This window comes from Epinephelus moara, chromosome 20 (genome assembly GCF_006386435.1).
Source record: "Epinephelus moara isolate mb chromosome 20, YSFRI_EMoa_1.0, whole genome shotgun sequence".
In the NCBI taxonomy this organism is placed as follows: Eukaryota; Metazoa; Chordata; class Actinopteri; order Perciformes; family Serranidae; genus Epinephelus; species Epinephelus moara.
The window spans coordinates 14,355,837-14,376,535 of NC_065525.1; the positions used below are offsets into that span (position 1 = coordinate 14,355,837).

The window sequence follows — 20,699 nt, forward strand, 5'->3', positions numbered from 1 at the left end:
AACAATTTACATGAACTCTGATGTAATATTTGAATAGGTATGTGTTGGGATTTGCTATTCTGTGAACTCTAAACATATCTCAAGGGACGAGGGGGGTCGGGTCGAGTGATAAAGTTAAATTATGTAATCGTGGTGTGATGAATTTAGTTTATTCTGTCACAGTATAGAGAGTGGGCGGACAATCGTACCTCTGTAACTTATTGTACTCAGCTGATGTCGGAAACAAACGTTTAAACCATCGCTTCTTGCAACAAAACAGGACTTGGGCGAGCAAACAATGCCTGAACAGCATCTGCGTCCCTATGGCTACCCAAGCCAGATGGCTTGCAACTGCAAGACAATAAACTCGAACCTCACGCCATGAACTTAACTTTACATGACATAAAAGACAACAAAACACAGCAGTATAGTGCAATCAGTAAACAGGACAACAAATTCAGTTACTGTACGACTTTTAGCTCTATAATCACATCTCTTAACATTGAAAGGTTGCCACCCAAATGTTCACAAGTTTCGCATCATTTTGCCACTTTTCCCCCAAGCATGTTTCATCATCGTCTGTCATTTGCTTGTTGTTTAGATGAATTGAACTATGGTTTATATTCTTTATAAACACGAGGCTCTGGCTGAATGAAAACAAACGAGTGGCACATGGTTGTTTCATGAGCTTCTTTATCTAAAGTTACTCTGAAACATCACAGCATCCGTACATTAAACGTCTAAGTAACACGTAACGTTACTATGACTATCGGACCATAAAACTGTATTATGGCTGCTGTATCCAGCTTAAGTCTCTTATGGTATTTTCAACTTTGAGGACCAGCAATTAGCAGTTAAAGCTAACTCGTAGCTGTGCTAACGAGCTGGCTGGCTCGTTACCTAACAGGATTGCCTTAGTAACGTTAACGAACGAGAAGTTCCGAGGACAGTGCTAAGCTGGTGAACCAGAGAGCTAGTCACACAAAATGCGCTCCACACACCACTTAGACAAAAAAGCTGACACAAACAACTTTTCTTTTCCGCAACTTAAGACATTCGCGTAACTGCAAGCAACAACAATTTTAATTTACCTCTATTTCAAAGTCGGGAAGGTTGAATGCTGTCCTGAACAGCGAGCAGAAGTGGGCTATGGCGGGGACTTCCCACCAAGACTGGATCTCTTCCACAGAAACGGTACATCCCTGGGACATTTTCGGACTAGATAAATTGTGTAACGCTTGTTTCTCACATTAGAAAGTAGTTTCCTCAGTGACTTATGATATCTCTGTAACATTACAAATACGACAAAAGTTGCTGGTGTCGTCCCGTTCGTGTAGTTGCCATTGCGACCCGGGGAGCGCTACAATCTGTTTCAATCAGAGTCTCACCGGAGCTGAACAGATGGGAAGGGCGATACCACCGCACGAAGAATAGGGGGGAGCCACTTCTTAGCGCTATATGTTTAACCATATGTTAGCATAAGTAGTCTTTATAGTGTCGCGCATGTTGATATTTTACAACAATAACTTGTAATAATCAAACATATTTGCAATTGGATTTGTCTTTTTTGCTAAAATAGCAAAACCTATAGTCAACAGTACCCCTTTGAATTGATAGTGCGGCCGCCGTTTAAAGGGAATGCTTGTGAATGGTGAATGAATAAAAAAAACTGAAAAGATGCACCAGGTATGAACCAGGTAACTTTTTTTTAAAGCGACATCCCCATTTTTTTCCGTGTGTGGCGGTATAAGATTGTATTTGTCATTATCTGGCTAATGTAAATTAATTTCCTTTTTCCTATTGTCAACGTTTTTGAACCTATTACCCTTTGATTCACTTACAACAACAACAACAACAACAACAACAACAACAACAGCAACAAGAGTTTTCAAACACTTCTTTATTCTAATGACTTGTTCAGATAACCACTGTAGCATACAGTAAATTGGCAGCTACATTTCGATTTTGTAAACAACATCGCATTGGAAGTTTTGAGCGATACACTACACAGGAGCTCCCCCTATCGTAAAATGTGAAAAGTGCATGCTATGAGACAGCAGTAATGCCCAGTGACACTGAGAGGCAGCCACTCATTCAAAAACAAAGTATAATGTACCTAACCTAAATAAATACATATAAAAGGTAGACAACTTGTCCTATTCACATACCAAGGCTTTAAGTACAAAACTTAAAGCCCATTCTAGGGGGCTCTTTTAGCTACATCCTTAATACACGCACTTGAGAGGTACTTGAGTAGTTGAGCAGAAAGTGTTATTTGGGTCCTGTGGGTGGCACTAGAGGAAAGGCTATGGGCTCCTTTAGATCAGGCGTTAACGTCTTGGAAGATTAAGTGTGATCAGCATATTAAATGTCATTAAATTAAATGATTAGATGCAGTAAATGTCCTGTGTGCAAGTTAACATTTTGGCCTAAAGGTGGTGCAAGAGGAAAGCTCATGACTTCTCCAACACAGGCAGGGTTCATCATCTTGGGAGCCAAATATATACATTATGCATACAATATATACATATACTTAGATGTACTTTATATATGTGTAAATAAAGTATGTTTTGCAATATGTACTGAGTAGCTCCAGTGATAATAATTTGGCACAAAACACACAGCCCCTTCTGATTTACTTGTCCTGCCAGTCCACTAGTCCAAACTTGTAAGTGTTTTCACTGAGAATAATAAATGCTTGTAGCAGTGTTTGCTGTCAGCAACTGGCAACAATCAAACTTAGACCCAAGCTGTTTCCATCATGACACAATTCCTAAGAAACAATGTTGCCTTCTAAGTAATGGTGGGTTTGAATTACAGTGTGCTCTGTAGAGTGTAAAGCATTAGAAGTTCAACATAAAAAAAATCAATGAGCAGCAGCTTTCAAGTTTATTGACAATTACAATCACGTCTGCACCCTTGTAATATAGATGGATGTAATATCAATCAATCAATTTTATTTATAAAGCCCAATATCACAAATCACAATTTGCCTCACAGGGCTTTACAGCATACAACATCCCTCTATCCTTTGGACCCTCACAGCGGATAATACAGATGGGTGACAAAAATGAAAATGACTTTGGCATATATTCTACAAGTCTCTGAACTCTACTGAAGGAATGAACTCCATTCTTCTAAAAGATAGCCAGACTACTCCACGTGACGTCATTCATTCATTAGTCCCTCCAGTCTGGTTGAATGTGTGTTAATCAGTGCAATAAATACCATGTGGATTATCAACCACTCTTCACACTCTTCCATGGTCTGTGGTGCTCTAAGGTGACAGCAGTTGTCAGCAGGGCAGGGCAAGTGTGGTCAGCCATCACGGTGCTGTCAGTGCAGTGACAGCGCACTCTTTGGGTCCCTTGGGAATGTCAGTCCCATGTAAGGTTGTGATGTTGCTAGGCAACAAAGCAATCCAGTGATTCTTGGTGTAAAACTGAGCATCATGGGCAAACTTAACTTTCCAACTCAAAACTTAGTGAGTTAAGTTGGCAGCTGACATGCGAGTGTACTGTATCTTTGAATACTAGCTTACTACCATTAAAAGTTTTTGTCCTTGAATCCAAACTAACTTTAGCCTATTTATCAAGGAGGCTCCCTACTGTATGTAATTAGTAATTCATTAATTTAATTTCTGCTGTTATTCTGATTCAGGAGCATGGAGTTGATCTCCTTATTATGTGCTGTTACCCTGGTAGTGTTGGTGGCCCATTCAAATACAAAACCCTAAAGAGAAGTTGTGCACTTAGTTTATTTGCACAAACAGGGCTGGTGGATGGAGCAGTGGTACTTTACTACAGTTTTGATATACTATACCTGCAAATTTATACTCATAAAACATAAGATCACTTATAAAGTATGATGCGCTATTATTGATTAAATTATCTAACAGTATAAGTCATTATAAATCCCTACCCTCAACCAGCTACAACATTAAAATGCTGCTCCTACTTAAACGTATCAGTAACAACACATATACAAACATTTAGGACTTTTATGTTTATACTTTGGAATTGCTACTTTTCCTTAAAGGGGAACACCATCTAAATTAAGAATTCCAGTATGTTATCTGACTGATTTTATGGACCCACAGAATGTTTGTTTTTTCTTTTTTATACCCAAATGAGATTTCTTCTATTGTAGTGTTCTCAGTTATGAAACAGAAAATGTCCCCATTTACTCAGAACATTCCCCTGGGCTCTCTCAGTGCCATCTAGAACAGTGGCTCCCAACTGGTTCAGCCACAGTATTCAGATTTCTCTGTAGTCATCAGTTTAAGGTCCACACAGTTTAATACATTCAGCATTACACTTGGGTCTGGCCATGTCGTCGAGCTAGTTTTCAGTCTCTGTCAAGTAGCCGTCCTATAGTCGCTCACTTTACAGCAGGAAACAGCACTTAAAAATGCAGCTAAGTGCTGGAAATTCCCTGTAAATCAAAAGAGAGAACGTTCTATACAAACTAGACATGTTTGCAAGTCACTTTAGGTCCATTCAGCATGGACCCACGACCCACTTTTGGTCCGCAACCTACCAGTTGGGAACCACTGATCTAGAACATCTTTCCTAATTCATTGTCTATGGAGCAGCTCCAGACTTTATACCCTATATCATCACACATTTGAATTTTAGCATTCAAGCTTTTGGATTTGGGAGAGAGTTGTTCATGTCTACTAATATTTTTTGGACTGTCTTAGACCATAAGGATAACATGTAAGAATTTTGAAAATGGCTGTAGTTTCCCTTTATGTAAAGCATCTGAATGCTTCCTCTATCACTTCAGCTCGCCCCATTTACCAGATTTATAGTTTAATTTCCCAGTAGATATTTCCATTTCAAAAGTTTGCTCTCGTGGTGTTGTAACACATTGGATATAATCACATACGAAATAATATATTGTATGCACGTGTGACTGGGCAAGTTGGTCTGACCACCTGTTGTGCTTTTTATTATATATTAAAGGGACAGTTCACCCAAAATCCTTGGCTAAGGTGTAGTGTTAGCTTGCTCAGGGGTTGCTAGGTAAGCTAGCAGTAGATGCATGCCTCCTTCTGTGTGGTGGTACAGTTGATCTGTGGATTATCTTGAGTTAGAAGGTCATGATTTCTGAAAAGAGACATTGCTGTTGTATGCTATCTAGTTACATTATACTGGAGAGAAGGCAGCCATCTCCACGGTCGATATCTCCAACACTCCACAACTCACACCAAAACAATCTAGACTGATATATAGCACTACAGGTAAGAGGACAAAATATGTATTTTTAATTTTAGGATGAACTGTTCCTTTAACTTAGGGCCACATTTTGCATATTACAATATATCATTTTAAAGGGTCCTGTTGTTCCCTTACTTGGGACATTTAGTATGCTAAAGTAGAGTGTATTGAGTAGCATGGACAATTCTGTGCTGGCCGCTGACCCTCTTTGTTGGAAACACAGACAGGCACTCTTTCAGCGAGGTAAAAGCTACACATTGATACAATGAAGGCAACATGCAGGTTTCCATTTTCACCACAAATAACCTAAAAGTGTATGGTGCAACTAAGTGCGTAAAATGTGAAAGCCAACCTATAAAACATCATCTTTACTGAGAGATTCTCCCTGCTGATGAGTGAAATGATCACTGATAGTAACTGTTTTTTCCATCAGCAGGAATCAATACATCAATCAATGCTCATGAAAAAAATAGTTTAAGGGCAATGAGTGGTTGCTGTGGTAGTCACATGCTCTTTTTGTTGATGTCCTTACATAACTTTCTTGTCCTTTAATTACCTAATTTTACGTATTTCTTAATATAAATACATCAACTGTCCCAAACAGTGTGAATCATATCAGCATATCACTGTTACCTTGGTAGTAATTGTAAGTCTGTGAACATTTGTGGAATTCAGTGTGCCTAGAGGTATTATGTAATGCCGGGACTGCTGAATAGAGAGCCAGTTACTGATGGCCAACCTTTTCTGTTGCTGTTCATGTTGCATATATATTCATAGAAACAGTGCACACTGAGTTATAACTGTGGGTATTTGTCTCTGCCTGTCTGTTGCGTGCATTGTGGCTGCAGCATGAGTTTATGTCGAGTTGTGTTAGTGTAGAGCTGAGTTGCCAGGGCTGTGTCACACAGGGAGTCACCACGAGAGGGAGGGACTTAGGCAGCAGGACAATGCTGGTGTTTGTGCAACGGCCCCTGAGTGGCGGCTGGCTCTCTCAGATCGCTCTCGCTTGACTACCATTGCTGCACACATTGTTGAAGTGAAAGGAAAGTGGACAGCTTGATCCTGTCTGTGGGATGCACCGACTGAGGTAAGACCCCCATTCCCCACTGCTATATCTCTGTGATGGAAGAAAATGAAGTTTTTATCTTTGAAAGCTGTCTCGTGGGGGGCTTGTGCTGTGTGAACTGTGCGATCGGGGTGTTCCGGTGCAGTTTCTTGGGGGAAACAGAGGTCTGAGAGCTGGAGGTTGGCTTGGGGTGAGGCACCCTTGTCTGTGTTTTGGCAGGGTCACTACTGTGCGTGAATGGAGCTGAGCTGAAAGAAAGTTTCACAGAAAGAGGCTCAGTGAAAGGCATGTGTAGAATGTGACTAGGATCCAGCGATGGAAAAGACAGAGTATAAAGGAGGATATAAACAGAAAAAAATATTTGGAGATGGAACATTATTACAAATCAAGATGAGCAGATGAACAAAGCAAAAAGTGATTGTTCCCGTTACTCTGAGAGGAGAGGACATGCGAGGATGCAGTGAGGTTTACAGTGGTAAAAATAGAGGCGGATGGGAGGTGGAGAGATTAAGAGGGAGATTAATTAGGGAGCTGAGGGAAGGGGGAAGTCAGGAGGGGAAAAGGCAGAAAAAGAATGGAAGAAACAGAGAACATAATAGGGGAACGCAAGATCTCTGAACTCAAGAAGAGTTCAGCAGAATTTGTATTACCTGGACGACAGTCTATTGTACTTCCAGAACAAATAAAGACAAAAAAACTTGTCAAACAAATTTTCCAACTTCCATTCAAATCTCTTTTTCAGCCCTTTGTTAAACACTGGATTCCAATTGCGGTGAAAGAATACCGGTAAGCCCCTCATTTTCAGTTCTGCCCTCCTTGCTAGATCAAATACTCTTATCCCTTTTAGCTGGCAGATTAGAGAGACTCAAGATGTTCTGTCTCAGTGTGGTAGTCCTGGGATAATATGCAGCTATTCACATTTATGAATGACTAAATCTGGATTTTAGAGACTCTTACAGATAATGTGAGGTGTGTCAGTCCATCACAAAGATACACTCCTATTATTGCCATCAAAACTGTCTATTTCAACTGGCTTTGAGAAAGACAAGCGTCACTGAATAGAGAAACACTGGTCTCACATGTGCTCTTTTGAATTACTTAATCTATATTGACTGTATGTGTTTTGTGTTTCCAGACTGTACGAGAGAGACTGGGTTTTGATGTGAGGTACAACAAAGCAGAAAGGCTGGCCAGAAGACACAAATTCAATATTAGTGGTTTTGGCCACGACAGAAAAAAAAGGGCGTCCACCCCTGCCGTACCAGGGCAAAGAAGAAGAAGAAGGCGGTCCATTGCTGCCACATTAGAAGAATCAGTGGGCGGCATTTGTGGCGTGGGTGGGCAGGTGAGGGTTGAGCTGCGGTGACAACTTTGGCCTGCGTGCTGAAGTGTGGGAGGGAAGAGGAAGAGGAAAAAGGAAGACAAAGAGGAGGGGTTGGTGGTGGAGGAGGAGGAGGACGAGGAGGAGGAGGAGGAGAGGAGAGGAGTAGTAGGCCTGGGCCTGGAGCCCAAACACAAGCAGGATGTCGGAGAAGAAAGTTAGGTAAGTATCTTTACCATGCTTGTTTAGCTTAATGGAGACGGTTTAAAATGTATTCACTAAGTGGAAGCAGCAGCTGGGTTTATGTTGGGCTCTTACACTCCCTTTGTGTGTGTGTGTGTGTGTGTGTGTGTGTGTTTTGTTGGTGGGCCTGCTTTTTGTATCTCTGTCCATGAATGGGTGTGCCACTTGCACGACTTGTGTCGGTGACTATACCTTTAAAATGGGTCTGTGCGTGCATGTGTGCGTGTGTTTATGTTGATCCCTCAGCAGCCTCCCTGCTAAGCTGATTAATGGGGGCGTGGCAGGCCTGGTTGGTGTGACATGTGTATTTCCTATTGACCTGGCCAAGACCCGCCTACAGAACCAGCAGGGCGTCCAAGTCTACAAAGGAATGTGAGTAGGGCTCCCCCTGCCCCAAGTTAACCCGATTATGTCACCGATCTGACACTGTACTGTACATGCAAAGATACGGGCTTTCACATTACTGCTGGTTTTTTGTCTAAGCATCCCTAAATTATACTTTTTAATTGTCATTTATTTCTGCATGCATATCTAACCAATGTCAAAGTCTATGAACTGTAAAAGCATTACAAAATATCTGCTGAGGATGAACAGAAGTTTAATGTGCTTTCTGGTTCACAGCACTCTCTAATTAGAGCCACAAGCCAGAATTATTTAGATGAAGCCACTTGCATACTTTCCCCCTGAATCTCAGAGGGTGGAGCACCACAGCTAAACACACTCTCCCCATATTTGGTCCAGTGTTGTTGTGAGTTTGCACAAAATCATGGGATCATATTAGAGGAAAGGCTGTGTAGAGTGTGTGTTTTGAAGTACCGCCATGGTAACTTCACCAAAACCAGACAAATATTCAGACCAATGCACAATAACGACCTCATATTCTATAGCCTACATTTGTGGTGGAGTTTTAATCGGACACAAAATGAAGAAATACAGAGTCTGACTGTCCTTAAAAGACCCTCAATGTCTAACTACGCACATCTGGTGGGCATCAATATTGCTGGCTGACTGGGCGTGGCCATTCTGTGTTAACCAGCGGTTTTCTAGACTGCGGTTTTCCACTATGAGTCATAGATGGAAAAAATAGCTGATTCCCTTCAAGGCCCAGTCACAGGGTCGGACTTTTTCCTGCTCTTTGCCACAAAAACATTTCAAAAGAATTGCTCATACAGTTCATGGACAGCACTGATCTCTGTCCAGAGTTGTAGTGTATTCGGGTGAAGGCCAGGCTGGTGATGATGCTAATGAATGAAGCATAACACTATTGATTTGACCTAAATGTCTGTCAGGAGAGGTGATGGTGAAACATTATGAACACTGTTATGATGCATTCTAAAAAAAAAACAAAATGTCAATTGTCTTTCTTTTGTTTTTAAAGGCTGGATTGCCTTGCCAAGACGATACGCTCGGAAGGCTATTTTGGATGCTACAGAGGTATTCTTTGCATTTCTAATCCCCCCTGACAAACAACACTACAACTGTGCTTTACTATAAGCTTAATCCAGCCACCTACGCTGTTGTTTCTCCCGAGAGAAACAACAGCGTATTTTGTCATAATAACTAGTGCGCTGCTATTAGCCCACTGCAGTGAGCCATAAGCTGCCGTGTAGGTTGGTTCTATTTGTGTACCTCAGCGGAAACTGTCGTGTGTCCCTGTCATCAGCCTGTTTGTGTTTTCCAGGTGCAGCCGTGAACCTCACTCTAGTTACGCCAGAAAAAGCCATCAAGCTGGCTGCCAATGACGTCTTCAGACAGAAGCTGTCTAAGGACGGGTACATTGATTTTTGCCCCTCAGTGATACATCATATGATGACGCTACATCCCATGCCACAATCTCAAGCTTGTGTATTTTCTCTCATAAATCAATATATGGACTCATGGCCTGTTGCTACTGAATCTTACTCTTATTAATGCTGTATGTCTGTCATTGACACACTTGTGTTTCCAGGCATTTGCCCCTGTGGGGGGAGGTACTGGCAGGATGTGGGGCTGGGACGTGTCAGGTGGTCGTCACCACTCCCATGGAGATGCTTAAGATCCAGCTGCAGGATGCAGGAAGGCTCGGTACGTTGATCACTGTATTTAATGCTTTTTGAGTGTGAGGTTTTTTTTGTACATATACTGAGATGCAGTGTGTCAAAATTCATGTCAGTGTTAAATGATGCAATGCACTGAAATCTTGGAAAGTCCTACTCTGCAGGTAAATCTACTCGGAAAATGGCATTTTTTTCCGGCAGAGACTCTGCCGTCTGCCTGTATTTTCTTCTTATTTCCTGTACTCGGCTCAGGATGTTTATGGGTGTGTACCTGCAGAGCGTTCAGATGAGATCAGGCTTTATAAAAAGGTAGCAACAGGTGCCAGACTATAAGCAGCAGGCATCCAAGAGATACGATGCTGAAAAAACACAAACATACTAAGGAGAAACACCAAATGAGAGTGAATCTGGGAGTGGCTTTTACTCCTACTTTTGCAGTAACCAACAATCCTGTATAGTATACCTTAAAGTCATATACAGCATCCATCTTTTTGCTGCCCATCCTTTATTCAGTGACAGAGTTGACTGCACGATTACATCCACCTGCATGTGTTTTCTAACCTTGGACAGTCTCTGTTTGACCATCAGCTGCCCAGAGGCCTGTTCGAACTCCAGCTCAGGCTGCTGCTCCGGGATCAGGTCCAGCTCCATCGTTGGTAGCCCCACCACCGGCACAACCTCGACCTCGGCCCTCAGCCACCGGCATCACTGCGGAGCTGCTGAAGACTCGTGGGCTGGCAGGCCTCTACAGGGGAGCAGGAGCCACCTTAATGAGGTTGTACACACAAAGACATAAACACACATTCACCCACATACTTACAATACATGCAACTTGTTTTACTTGTCTCGTCTTAACTTTTAATGTACATTTATGTAAAAATCGTAGTGACATATTGTCAACATAAATACTCAGCAGCAGGAGAAAACCATCATGTCTGTCTTTTTCTATCATTTTGACCTGTTTTGAACTATTCCAGACTTTTTTCGGGTATCTTTTATAATTCATTGTCTTCTTTAAAATAGTGTCACTTGGTCCATGACTTAATGCTTTTTATACTTTGCTCTCATGCTGGAAATCTTTAAAAACTATCACGTAAAGTACCGTGCACAGTTGATTGTGTTCTCCAGCTCTGTCTCTCCTTTCACTCAACTCTGTCATCACCGCTTTAATGACTTGATTTTACATTGCGTAACTCACACTGCGTTTGTTGTATTTCCCGACACCTCTTTCAATCAACACTGATCAATAGATTCCTGCAGCTATGTCTGGCTGCTACACTGCAGCTGAATGGTGCCATGACTCTCTCTCTCTCTGCTTCCCTCCCGTGACTTCATCCTCTCCCAATTTGTTTTTAGTTTTCCCTAATCTGTTAACACAGCCTCTCTCTCAGATTGCTTCCTTTCCATCTCATTTAATCTAATAATTTTTAATTATATTTTTTAGGGATGTCCCCTTCTCAATGATCTACTTCCCACTGTTTGCCAACCTAAACGCACTGGGCCTTGAAAAAGTGGGTGATGTGCAGGCCCGGGCGCCATTCTGGCAGTCGTTTTTGGCAGGCTGCACCGCAGGCTCAGTGGCAGCTGTGGCTGTAACACCACTGGATGGTGAGTAGGCAATAAATGCAACCTTGGTTAATTTAACACACTCAAAAGTTTTTGCACTATAGCCTCACTTGGTCTGGTATGACCAGTAGCAGAGCCAGCTGACCAGTGGTTTGTAGTCGCTAAGGTTAGCTAAGGTTAGCAAATTTTAGATACTGGCTGTGCCCAAAGTCACTCTCCTGTTCACTCATTTGCTCCTGATATATAATAGATAGTCAGTCAATAGAGAGCAGTACAATGGGATTTCAGACACTTACCATCACTACCAGCTGCTGTCACACAATGGTTATTTCCAAACCTACAAAATGGGATGCACTATTTGATGGGATTATTAGCAGTCGATGTCCCAACAGTTGTGCATCAACTGTTGGGACACACACAAATACCGTTCTGTTTTAAATCTGCTTTTCAACCCAACAAAGCATAAGCAAACAAATGATGCAAACACAATGATACAAATGAGATCGAAATATTTTAGAAACCTGTTTTTCTTTGGGCCCTAAGCAGTTAACTCAGTAGTTAGATTGAACAGGTTTAAACTATGATTTGTCAGCTAAGCTTGTTTTGAAGCTTTGTCAGTGCTAAGTCTAGACTAACCCTCTTTTTCTAGTGTGAGGTTTTAGGAATAGCTTTGCTGAAGCAACACTTTGCCTGGTAATTCCAGCTTGTTATGGGAATTGTTTTGCACTTGACACTGAAACCGGAACCTTTTCCTTTTTAAATCTGCACAAATTTCGATGCTAAGCTTCAGGTTTCTTTTGCAAGTGACCAGCGATTTCTTCTTCTCTTATTGACATATTGCTCAGAGCTATCTTTGTCTCTCTCTGCCCTTTCAGTTGTCAGTTTGGTTCAACCATTGTACAGTGTTTTGTTCTTATGTACAAAACAAAGCCTTCATACAAAATAACATTTGTAAAAATGGCTTTCTACAGTCTAAAAGTATAAAAGACCTAGTAGTCCCTTCAGACATCTGACTGTGCCCAAGCAAGCTATTGAATGGTGGTGTAAATTAGACAGGGAGCGACTTCAGACATTGTAATTCCGTGTGAGTGACATTACTGAGTTCATTCTCAGAGTTTTGGACATTTCTACTCGTGTTATTATTACACTACATGTCAGCATTTGCCATTATGCTGTGATTGTCATTTGTGGCCACAGTGGCTGCTGCTTGCTTTAACTGACACGCAGTGACAGTGCACTTTTGTGTTTTAAATGCCTTGTACAGTCATAAAGACTCGCCTGCAGACCTTGCAAAAAGGTGAGGGAGAGGACACATACAGAGGAATCGTTGACTGCACACGGTAAGCTTTTAGTCTCTAAGAAAACATTTCTTACCTTAATGTTCAGAAGCATAAAGAGTCTTATAACATTTTCTTCTCGTCTGTGTGCGTTTGCAGGCGCATCATGATGCGAGAGGGCCCATCAGCATTCCTGAAGGGTGCAACATGCCGTGCTCTCGTCATCGCCCCTCTATTTGGCATTGCACAAGGTGTCTACTTTCTCGGGGTAGGGGAGACGGTGCTAGGTTTGCTGGGATAGCAGTGCTTGGCATTGGTGGTGGTGGTGGTTGTGTTGTCTCTGCTGCTTTAATCTGCAGTGAATGAATGACACAACTGGGTGAATGGTGAATACAGAGAGAGGGGAAATACGGCCACAATCTGCTAACCAAAGGAAGAGGGGACGGTCTGAGAAATGAAGAGGCTCTATTTACTAATATGTGAACCGATGGGTTCACACTAATCATGTTTCTCTAGGTTTGTACATGCTGTTAGCAGGGGTCTGGAAGTTCAACAGGGTCCTGTGTATGTGTGTGACCAATCTGAGGGTATGTCTCAAGTTGTCTGGGTTTTCCCGGCGTGCTTGCTGCAATATGTCCGGGGCTGTCCTTTCACCTGAGAGAGATTATTCTGTCTGGTTGTTAAGCGAGAGCTGCTGCATGTTGTCTGAGGCTGCTAACTTAAATGCCTACCGAGCTGACCATTTGTGTGGTCATGACGAAGAACTGTGCATCATCCTATGTAAGTGACAAATCCCCTTTTCAATCTTTATCAGAAAATAAGATTGCATAACGTTTGATGTCAGAGTCTGAACTGGCTATTTTGGTCTGACTTCAAATGCCAATTACTTTAGATTACAATGTTTGATGTGTTTCTCTGAAAAAAAAAGCTTAATGTCCTTCTGCCTACCCTGTTATGCGTTCCTCCCACTCCACCCGTGAGGTCTGAGTTGTAATCTTGGATTCCTTCAGTGGATTGGGAGGTGCTGGCTGCCAGAAACTGTAAGGTCATTTGTTAATCTGATGGTAATGCTTTAATCCCAGCATTAGTGTACAATATACCCTAACACACAGCTCACTTCCTGCCTAAAGGCCACAGGTTAGACTGCTGGGCCTCTGTCTCGTAGCCTTGACTTCCTATTCTCCTCACAGCTTGGAAGGGTTTTGGCCCAGGGCTCATTTTACTTGCTTAGATATACATATAAATACATTGCTTCAAATGATGTGCGCACAATAACTAAAAAAAAACATGCAATTAAAGCCTTATCATTGCTGATAGTTTCTAAAGCATCAAAACTGTAAGTCTTAAACAAATTCAGTGGAATTGGTGGTGTTGAAACATTGATTTGGTACTTGAGTCCAACTTAGCGAGGACAATTCAATTTGTTGAACCCATGGAGGGAGTATGGCACCTTGTCTCGCCAACTGTTTGTCATTACTGAAGTCCACTGGGTGGCACTAAAAGCTTCTTTTTTTTTTTCTTTTCTTTTTTTTTTACATTTTTAATGCAAGACACATTTTGATGTGGCTAGTGTACCTAGGCTACTACTACGTTTTCCTCATTGTAGAGTGAACATAGCCTGAGTAAACTGTTTGTTTACAAGCTGTAAATAAAGATATCTCATACATGCTGATTTCTCTGTGTCACACACGTTTATTTCTTTGGTTTTTGTATGTTAAGTGCTTCCAAACAATGGTAAACATCCACACAGACACACAAACATACACGCACACATACACACAGTCAAATTTGTAACTGTCATTTTGATAAATAGCGCCCATCTTGTGTTAGTAGCAAATGCACTTGGGCTCATCTGTGCGCCCATGGGTGTGTGGGTTTTAAAATGAGGTGTGGTCAGGTTGCTATTTTGAGGCAGCAGAAAAGGATTGCAGTATTGTCCAACAAAACCTGCTCTAAAGTAAATAGCGCAGCATTTTCCTGCCATTTAAAGGGTGAATAATGGAGATAGTAAGATGCGCCGACGCAGGCAGGTTCACAACATGCTAATGCTTTGCTTGTTACACACGCAGGGGCATGTGGCTGGGTTGCTGTTGGGTGAAGTTATACATCATTAATGAGGAAAATATTAATCACATTCTTTCAAATGTGAACGTAGCAGAGAGCAGAGCTGCTCTCCGCCTTACCATTAAGAGAGACTTGTGGGTATTTACGCACAAGGAGCAGCGCAACATTGATTATTTCAGAAGCTAAATGTTTTGTTCTGTTTTCTCTGTCAAGTTTATAACTACAGTTTTTTGTTTTGCTGCTTAAATGTCCCACTTTATTTGCTGCTCTTGCAGGCGCACCAGGCTTTATTAGGGAAAAGGGAGATGACACTGATTGGTTGAGTTCATGTTACACTCAAAACACACCTATGATTAATCAAGGGACTAAATACAACCCCTTTGCCCTTTGTGCCTTACTGTGCCCACATTATGTGCCATTAATTAGCAAAAGCGGAGTTGGACACACCATAAATGCAAGTGCACTTTAGACCATGCAACAGACTGATCAAAAAGGCCCACAGAGTTAGTATGTGAAAGGAAAATGTGTATCTTTGGTGACCTAAATAATATGTAGCTTTGATTACATTAATCAACACATTAAGAGTAACAGACTTCCCAAAACAACTGAGGGAACACATATTTGCCATCACAATTTAAAGCAGTCCTTTAGACATCCCTGGAGAGGTAAAACAGAATGCACTTACACATAGTCATAAGTGCACTTGTTGAATTCAGTCCATTAGTACAAAAATAAAAAGATGTATGCACATCAGTAGCGTCCCATTAAGTAAATCAGAGCTTTCTTTGACCCCGATGATTGGTAGGTAATTGTGCAGTCTTGTTCTTGCTCACTATGATGATGATGGTCTGTGGTCACCTTATATATTCCACCCGTGTCCTCGCCGCTCTCTTCAAAGCCAGCGTTAATCCGTGAATTTGCGGTTGGGATTGGCGCCGAACAAGTTCACCCTGATTTCAGGCATCATCTGTCAGGTGTGAAATCAGGACACAAATAAATACACACAAGAAACTAAAAGCAAAAGAAGTAAAACAGAAGAGAAACAAGACAAACACAGATATTTCTCTTTGTTTGGTGCATTAATGAACATAAAGAGAGGTTAACTAAAAATATACTGTTTATCATAACAGTGTCTAATTTACTAAAAGGGAACCCCACAAAAATATTTTCTGATTCAAACATGTTATCACTCTATGGAAGCAAACAATACAAAAACACTGTCACATTGCCATGTGATTGGTTGCACACATGACAGCTGACAAACGTGTGTCCTGTTTACTTATTTTTTTTCCCCATATTCCATTTCTATTCTTCTCTGTGTATAAAAGTTTGTAGTGAACATTTGTGAACGAACAGAGAATGACTCGGACCCCGCAGGTTTGACACTTTTGACCTGAACTTCACTACAATCTTGTTGAGTGCTAAAACTCAAAAACAACTGAAAGTTTCTTGCTTGCTTTGTGTAGACATAAAGAGGTCTATTAAGTATATTAACATTCATTCATTCAAAAGACTATTTTCTGCATCTGCAGAGAGTAATGACTGTAACTACTGCGTTACCTGCATCAACAATCCAAAAAAAAAAAGAATCAGTGTTTCCCCATTCTTCAAAAGATTGCTCCAATTATTCAACACCCAATTAAAGTACAGCTAATTTGTGTATAGCATGGCAGTCTTGCCTACGGGCTCACTGGAAACTAAATGGGCTGTGCTGCCCTCCACAGGCAAACAGCAGAAACTACATTTACAGTGTTATAAAGTTGTGTGCATAAAGATTTGGGATTTTTAAATACAGTATATTATAAAAGTTACTCTACCTGTTGTGCAATAAGATCAAGCCTGTTCTCCAAAGTGTTGGAAACCTTGATCTTCCCATTATCATTATACACTTCAACTCCTCCGCAGCTGTTCAAACAAAGAGTTATTGCAAATATGAGGGAACCAAATTCAGCTTATATATGCCCTGTCTTCTCATTTTTCAATCAGAGCCAGCACAAAAAAGTAATCTGACAGTATATTTAAAATCAAAGATTAAGAATTGATGTTAAAATACATTAAAATCATCTTACATCTCTGACGAGAGAAAGCGCTCCTGGTCGATTTTGACTATGATGTTGCTCTTCACTGCCTCTTTGTAGATAGGGATGACCTTATTAACGGCTGCCTGTCAAGCAATAAAACAAAGTCTTGTAACAGACAACACAACCAACTATAATGATTTCAACAAAAAATGCAGAGGCACTTGTAATTACTTACTCTTTTCTAAATAACTTAGAATAGTCACAACATGCAACACTACAGTCACCTCACCTGAACCATTTCTACATCCTGCTGTCGGCAGCGAATGGTAACTTTGGGTTCAAGTAGTTGAAAGAATCCCTGAGAAGTGAAAAGCACACACTTAGAAAACAGAGAGAACCAACACACCAATCACATTTACCCGTACCCTCCCACAAGAGCACTTGGGGGATTTTACCTGAAGCACCATGCCCTCCAATAGGATGGAGTAATTAGCAGGGTCCTTGGCAATCTCTGCAAGTCTTTGACGAGCCTCATGCAACAAATCCTGAGACAAGAACACAGGTAGAAAACAGAGATTTCACTGGTTCATTCAGATGACTTAAAATTATTATTATCCCTTTACTTTCATTGTATTGCAGTGGAGGAATGTAATTCAGTGATGGTGAATAGGGCAAAACATAAGCACTCATGCACCTAATCGTAGACGTAAATATTATATGCATTTATCAACATACTAAGTGGAAGCATGAGAAAGTTATGTTTCAACTGTGTAACATGAGCTGAATATGTGAATATGTTTTAAAAAACGAGTGTTTATCTCTTACGGCGATCATGTCGTCACGGGCCTTCAGCACCTTAAGCCTTGCTTGGTTCATCAGGTTGGACATCTGGCTGTGAGAGAGGAAGGAAAAGTCAATGAATATATTATCTGCAGGCATGAACATGTAATGCACCACGCCTATAAAGCAGCTGTTCACCCAGCTCTCATGATACACTGATTTTAAGATGCCTTTTTATGAGGTTTTTACGATACAGATATGGTGACATTCATGCCCAGGAAGGTGATGCAGTTACAAATATTTATTTACACTGAACTGTGATGAGGACAAACTGATTTTACCAAGGCAACCAGAGCTGAGGGTACAAGGAGACAGCAAAGAAAAATTCAGCACAACAAGCAAAGCAATAAAGTGACTAAGAACTAATTAAATCTGTTGACGCTTGCCTCTCAGTCCATCAGAAGACAAGTCAAGACTGACTATCTCATTAAAAGGCCCAGTGTGTAGGATTTAGGGAGGATATATTGGCAGAAATGGACTATAATTTAATTAGTATGTTTACTTTAGTGTATGATCACCTGAAAATAAGGAGATTTGTGTTTTTGTCACCTTAAAATGAACCATTTATATCTATAAAGAGAGTGAGTTGCACTGCTATGTTTCTACAGTAGCCCAGAATGGACAAACCACTGGCTCCAGATAGAGCCATTTGCGTTGCGTTGCATCAGTGTTGCATCAGTGTTGCACTGATTTGTAACGTGAAACTGCTTTATTTACTGTTTTCATCGGTTTCAGTTGCTGGGTCTGTGTGCTTTGGAGTGGAAGAGACCTCTGCTGATAATTCGGCTTCCTCTTAAACCCTCCTCAACATCTGGATCTTAAATTATAGCAGATAAAAAGGTGACAACAGATTAGCATGTGTTCCACGAGCTGCTCACAGTGATATGCCGAACAGTGTTGGAGATTAGGGCTGCCACGATTAGTCGACTAATCGATGACTAATCGACTATTAAAATAATCGGTGACTATTTTAGTAGTCGACTAATCGGTTTGAGTCATTTTTCATAGAAAAGTACTATAAAAGTACCCCAAAATACTCTTACTGCAGCTTTTTACGTTCAGATATTGGCAGCTTTACACACTCCCGTGACAGTGAACTAAAACCCTTTGGCGTGAGTACAAAACAAGACATTGGATGACGTAATTTTGGGGTTTGGGAGAGACAGACTGACATTTTTCAACATTTTAACGCATTTTTCGATGAAATGATTAGTCGACTAATCGAAGAAATAATCGACAGATTAGTCGACAATGAAAATAATCGTTAGTGGCAGCCCTATTGGAGATACACTGATCTGTAACGTGAAACTGCTTTATTCAGGATTTTAACCGATTAAACCCACCGGGTCAATTTGTTTTGAAGAGGAGGAGTCCTCTGCGGTTAATTCAGCTCCTGATGAAAACCTCTTGAACGTTGGGATCAGAAAAAGGTGAGCACACAAATGCATGTGGTGGACAAGTCATTCATCTCAGAGACGCCAAATAGTATCAGAGAAACACTGATTTCTAACGTGAAATTGCGTTATTCAGTGTTTTTTATTGGCTTATATCACCTGGTCCATTTTTTTTGAAGAGGAGGAGACCTCTGTGGATAATTTGGCTTCCAATAAAAACCTCCTGAACGATAAACACTAAAGGAATTCTAGCCGGGAGAAGTTTTAGCTGGTTGCAGCTTGCAATTCACTGCTAGACGCCACTAACTTCCCTAAATCTTACACATTTCACGTTTGCATAAAGAGCCTGTACATAAAATGTGGGAAGCAAAGCAATGAAGGTGCCTCTAGTAAATAGTGACTCAAAGGGAATGCACTTTATATGCATTGCTCACAGTTGTGTGTGTAAAAAAGTAATGCCCCTCGACCAACAGTAGTCTTGCATTAACTGTCTATAAATGACCAACTACTCACATTTTCTTGTGTTGCTCAATCTGCTTTTCCTTCTTCTCATAGTACTCCATGATCTTCACCCTCTGAGTCTGCACCAGACGACCCTTCTCGATGTTGAACTCCTCCTCAGCCTGTAAACAGATGGGTATGACAGGGCCTGTAAGTGACTGGTCCCTGCAGCAGCAATCACAAGACAGACTGACAGACACACTTCATTCACCTTGGAATCGATTTCCTCGACTTTCTCGCTGGCCTCTTGCTCAATGAAGGCCATCATGTGCTTGATCTGTCACAAGAGACAAACACACAACAGTTCGTTTTAATTCAGAAATCTCATAAAGCTCATGCCAACTTTTTTAATGTGAGCACAAATCAATTCTTAAATCACAACAGATATTTTCTTACTTAAACAGAAACTTAAGCTTTAAGAGTAACCTGACTAACTCCTATGACAGGGAGCGTGAACGTTAACCGACGGTTTGTTTCAACGGCTTTCACAATTCTGTCAAACAAGCTCAAATTAACCGTTACTGAGTTTAGTTACCTCTAAAATAAGTTAACATGATAATAATGGAGCAACTACACGCAACGGAAACGCTAGTTCAGCTTTCAGCCCGTTAGCTAACGTTGTTATGTTTAGCTAAAAGTTATAACATTAACCTAATGTTTGTCTCAGGGATAACGTAATGTTAACGTAATGTGGTCTAACACCGTCAACTGTACCTGTTTCTGTACGTCCGCATCGGTGAGCGCCATGTTTCTTCTTATATGTATTTAGTTTACTGAAAGTCCGTCAAAAAGAAGTCTTCCTGACCACTTCTACGGTCCTGTTGTTATTACAGAAAGTGTAGGGAGAAAACACTTTCACTCTTCTTGTTGCATTTACATCAAGCTAGCGACACAAGACCGAACACAACATCCGGTTATAGATTTCAAAATAAGACGCGTATTCAGTAGGTTAAGTCCTTGAAATGGGGAACAGTTAAGGGACTGTTCGGTAGTTATCAGAGAAGGGGGTGTGGCTCCCCAAAGCTGCACATATTTTTCCTTGAGCCTCCCAGAGTGACTGGCAGAAAATGCATGATCCCACCACCACGATAAATTGGTTAAAACTCACCCTTTGATGTTTGTAGTGAGAGTAAGATGAAGACATGGAGTAAAAAAAAGCATAAGTTTTT

General features: G+C 41.1%; 3 protein-coding genes across 6 annotated transcripts in view; 1 reads left to right on the forward strand and 2 right to left on the reverse strand.

Moving 5' to 3' along the window:
- LOC126408470 (chromatin remodeling regulator CECR2) overlaps positions 1–1,347 on the reverse strand; it is a 46,883-nt gene extending 45,536 nt beyond the window's left edge. For both annotated transcript variants that reach the window (XM_050074028.1, XM_050074027.1), the window contains exon 1: positions 1,071–1,347. In XM_050074028.1, coding sequence (XP_049929985.1) covers positions 1,071–1,190 — 120 coding nt within the window. In that variant the 5' untranslated portion in view covers positions 1,191–1,347. The remainder of the gene's footprint in view (positions 1–1,070) is intronic.
- A 622-nt stretch (positions 1,348–1,969) lies between these two features.
- On the forward strand, positions 1,970–15,130 carry slc25a18 (solute carrier family 25 member 18). 3 transcript variants are annotated; one of them, XM_050074036.1, is made up of 11 exons: positions 1,970–6,288; positions 7,010–7,053; positions 7,403–7,810; positions 8,078–8,203; positions 9,210–9,265; positions 9,513–9,603; positions 9,780–9,895; positions 10,456–10,642; positions 11,312–11,475; positions 12,698–12,773; positions 12,870–15,130. In XM_050074036.1, exons 3-11 carry the CDS (start codon positions 7,791–7,793, stop codon positions 13,009–13,011), a joined length of 978 nt encoding a protein of 325 aa, XP_049929993.1. In that variant the 5' UTR covers positions 1,970–6,288; positions 7,010–7,053; positions 7,403–7,790; the 3' UTR covers positions 13,012–15,130. The 3 variants fall into 3 exon arrangements, with proteins under 3 accessions (XP_049929993.1, XP_049929995.1, XP_049929994.1); XM_050074038.1 differs by having other exon boundaries at positions 8,081–8,203; XM_050074037.1 differs by lacking the exon at positions 7,010–7,053.
- Positions 15,131–15,279: 149 nt separating this feature from the next.
- atp6v1e1a (ATPase H+ transporting V1 subunit E1a) lies at positions 15,280–20,415 on the reverse strand. Its single transcript, XM_050074039.1, has 9 exons — positions 20,245–20,415; positions 19,742–19,807; positions 19,543–19,652; positions 17,621–17,687; positions 17,251–17,340; positions 17,085–17,153; positions 16,844–16,938; positions 16,592–16,679; positions 15,280–15,741 (listed from the first exon to the last, which is right to left on the reverse strand). The coding sequence occupies exons 1-9, from the start codon at positions 20,275–20,277 to the stop codon at positions 15,679–15,681; spliced, it is 681 nt and encodes a 226-aa protein (XP_049929996.1). The 5' UTR covers positions 20,278–20,415; the 3' UTR covers positions 15,280–15,678.
- Positions 20,416–20,699: the final 284 nt, after the last annotated feature.